General features: G+C 52.4%; 1 protein-coding gene across 1 annotated transcript; it reads left to right on the plus strand.

Moving 5' to 3' along the window:
• The first annotated feature begins 804 nt into the window (after positions 1–804).
• LOC122376884 (tubulin-folding cofactor B-like) lies at positions 805–2,326 on the plus strand. The gene is made up of 3 exons (XM_043356872.1): positions 805–1,016; positions 1,414–1,486; positions 1,953–2,326. Exons 1-3 carry the CDS (start codon positions 881–883, stop codon positions 2,068–2,070), a joined length of 327 nt encoding a protein of 108 aa, XP_043212807.1. The 5' UTR covers positions 805–880; the 3' UTR covers positions 2,071–2,326.
• Positions 2,327–3,671: the final 1,345 nt, after the last annotated feature.

The following is a 3,671-nucleotide window of genomic DNA, read 5'->3' on the forward strand; positions in this document are numbered from 1 at the left end:
CCTCAGGTCAAGGTCAGGTCAGCCCCAGGTCACGAAGCTGGTCGAAAGAGGTCATGTCGCATATCATTCGATTCGGCAGGTCTTCCGGAGTCCATGGTGGCTTTCCCGACTCGCTAGCTCAATTTGATCGGGAGTTATTGAAGAAAAATGGTGACCCTTGTGACGTCACGAATGACGTCACGCAAGGGCAACAATGCAAATATGAAGCATAGGACCTTGCAAAGAGTGCATGAAATCATGATTTTATATGCTTGAGATAGTTTCAGATCATTCTCGGCGCCAAAATAACATTTTCATATTTCCCCATTGACTTATAAGGGTTTAACGTATTAGTTCCTTATAGCTGATGATTTTTAGGATTTCATCTTGTTCTCCACTCAATTCTGCGTAAGATGCCGGGCTCCGTGTCCACATAGCTTGAGCGTAACGGATGCAGCGACCGCAAACGTAAATCGAGGTCCCGAATTCCCTATTCCCCAGCACAGGCGGCGGCCGCTTTCTGGTCTGCGCAACATGGCGGCACCGTTGGACACCATTTGGCGGCCGATGCGCATTCCACATTATAGAGTTCAGTGAGATAAACACTCCATTAATGCCGCATTTGCCGTTGGTGAAACTCGTTGGCTATTTTTCTGGCTGATATTTTCACGCCGGCGGATATTTTTTCGCCTGGTTGGTGAAACTCGTCGGCTGGTTTTTGACAGAAAAATTGCGCCGGGCTGCTATTTTTCTGTTGGTAAAACTGGCCTCTGAACAGTGAAAAGTTTTGGCTGTCTTAATCAACCAACGGCCCACTGACCGCCTGCCGCGGCACTCTGTCTCAGACACTCTGAGGGCGTACCTGGAGCGCACCAAGCAAGGCAAGTACGACCAGGCCGAGATGGCGCGCCTGGCCGCCGAAAAGGAGCGTCGACACAAGGAGGAGGAGCAGAGGGCGGCCGGCATCAGCGTCGGCGACCGGTGCCAGGTGGCGCGGCCAGCCCAGCTGCCTGCGCGCGGCACAGTCCGCTTCTGCGGTGAGTGTGTGTGTGTGTGTGAGAGAGAGAGAGAGAGAGAGAGAGAGAGAGAGAGAGAGAGAGAGAGAGAGAGAGAGAGAGAGAGAGAGAGAGAGAGAGCCAGAGAGAGAGCCAAAGAGAGAGCCAGAGAGCGAGAGAGGACGGACGGACGGACGGACGGACGGGATGGTTGGGTGCTAAGGTGGGACAGGAATGGTTTTGGGTTCGTACTAGGATCGACAGTAGAGTGGAGCGGATACATAATAGAACAATGTGGACGAATCATAGGAAACGGACAGGACGAAGGGAACTGACGGAACCCACGGACTATGGCGGACGGGACGGGCGCGGGAAACAGGGGACTGGCTGTTACTGTTTTCTTGTCGATTGGTCCGAGTTTCCGGCGTTCTGTTCCCAGGGCCGACTGAATTCAGCGCTGGTATCTGGGTCGGTGTCCAGTGTGATGAGCCTGTGGGCAAGAACAACGGCAGGTGGGCAGTTGATCGTCATCGAACCCCTCCCCTCCCCTCAACCGCCCTCCCCTTTTCTGCATTCCATCGATTCCTTCCATCTTAGTATCAGCTATGCCAGCTTTTCAACTAACTTAAGACTGAGTTTTAAATTGAGGTTAGTGCGTTATTTCTGGTACATAATTTAAATATAACTGCTTTGTGAATTAGTCAAATATTCTTTTCTCCATATACAAAAAAATATATCACCTACCCTGTAACTTGTCCAGGTAAAATGGGCGCTTTTCGCGTCGTTGGCGTACCCGTTGTTGTATATACCCTGATAAATGCATAGTCTCTGCAGCTTTACGAATGGGCATTGTCAGCTCACGCTTGGCGCCTATTTTAATTGTCCCATCTGCGAGCAGCAATGTTCGTCCTCTCGACTGCGCACAGTGCCATGCAAAGGCAAAAACGATCTCTTACCCCCCCCCCCCCCTGGTGACAGTGTCGGCGGTAAGCAGTACTTCGAGTGTGCAGACAAGTACGGGCTGATGGTGCGACCGGCTGCCGTCACCGTCGGCCACTTCCCCGAACAAGATCTCCTGGACGACGACGAGATGTGAGTGCCGCGCGCCGCCTCGGACAGTGGTGCGACCGGCCACTGCAGCCTCGCTCACCAGCTGTGCCGCGCCGCCCCAGGGCTCGGCGACGGCGCCGCCACGGCCCGCCGGCCGCCATTCCGACGTCAAAGTGGTCGCTACATTGTTAATGTGTTTGCTGTTTGCGCTTGTTTTCCTCGTCTTATTTTAAAGCGTGAAATGTGGCTACAGAAAGTGAGCTTTGAGTAGCAACTTTGTTAACAAATAAATCCGTTACAAATGCCTCGCGCTGATTACGCAGCGAGCGAAGCGAGCGTCGTAATCAGCCGGAGTTGTCCGGAGTCACTGGTATTGCATTGAATCATTGAAGAATTGAATCATGTGCATATTCGGTAGGCAGTAATGGGACCGTATTAGAGCCGGCGATAATCACGGAACATTAGTGTCGGGGCAGACTGCGGCGGGGCAGACTGCGGCGACCCCTAGGAAGAACAACTAGGGAGAACAACATTCGACAGATGGCAGCACTAGACGAGATAATCAGGCATTACTTTAATATTAATGGGAAAGGAAATAATGCCAATGTTTGCCCCTCCCCAAGCATGTTACCACGACAATGGAATTATTAGGTATAATCGATATGTGAGCAGCAAAATCCAACAAGAAAACAAAATCCGTGAAAGAAAGGCGGCGCTGGCAAACATCACCACCATAGTCTTCCTACGCTGAACGAGTTCCACACCAATGTGCATCAGCGAGAGTAAAACTATGTAGGATCCTACTGTGGTCGCGATGGCCCCTCGCCGGCGAAAAACTGCAGTTATGTTACTGGACATTCCCTGCTACCTAACTAGGTCTGTCGACGGCTTTCACCGCGTGCATGGGGAGATTACCCCCCGCCCCCCCCCCCCCCCGGGCGCCGGGCGCCATTTTGTCTCGCCCGTTCCTCGCCACGTCCCATAACACGCCGGTGGTGATTGCCACTTGCACCTTACTCACTCATGTGATCGCTAACGGCGATTCAATATAGCATACATGATAAGAGTTTGTCCCCATCGCCCCCCCCCCCCTAGCCGAGGCCGGGCGGCGTATTCGCCAAGTGTATTACACGAATCGGCCCACCAACTAGCGACATCTCTATACTCTGTTCCGTTTCAAGTTTGCAGCCGAAGTGCCCTGCTGAAAGCAGTGCGTGATTTCTGTATATACAGCTCACATTTTAAGCGCAAATCCTTGAGAGGAGGAGCGATCTGCCGAAGAAACTCCAACTGCAAGCTTGATATGGAACAGACTATAGTGCGATGTCATAGCCATCCCACGCGACAATGCATGAATTGAGGCTAGATTTGAGTTGAGACTTTTTCCAATTGTATATGGCTAACACCAGTATAGCGCCTTTTGGGGCGACTAACGGAGCGAGCGAGGGGGTGAGTCTTGCACGTGCGAAATTTCGAGGGAGTACCTCCAACTGACTTGTGCACGGCACCCTACTGACCGGTTTCTAGCGATGTGCCAAATTTGAGCACAATCGGCCCAGCCGTTCTCGAGATCTGGGAGCGGCACCCTGCACGTGCGCACGTGCAAAATGGGTCCCAACTGACTTGTGCACGGCACCCTACTAACTG

The sequence above is a fragment of the Amphibalanus amphitrite genome, unplaced genomic scaffold (assembly GCF_019059575.1).
Source record: "Amphibalanus amphitrite isolate SeventyFive unplaced genomic scaffold, NRLGWU_Aamphi_draft 002374F_arrow, whole genome shotgun sequence".
Taxonomy (NCBI): domain Eukaryota; kingdom Metazoa; phylum Arthropoda; class Thecostraca; order Balanomorpha; family Balanidae; genus Amphibalanus; species Amphibalanus amphitrite.

Coding starts and splice junctions, on each gene's coding strand:
- LOC122376884 (XM_043356872.1), top strand. CDS start 881: ATGGCGCGCCTGGCCGCCGAAAAGGAGCGTCGACACAAGGAGGAGGAG. Junction 1,017..1,413: donor CGGCACAGTCCGCTTCTGCG/GTGAGTGTGTGT, acceptor TTCTGTTCCCAG/GGCCGACTGAATTCAGCGCT. Junction 1,487..1,952: donor GTGGGCAAGAACAACGGCAG/GTGGGCAGTTGA, acceptor CCCTGGTGACAG/TGTCGGCGGTAAGCAGTACT.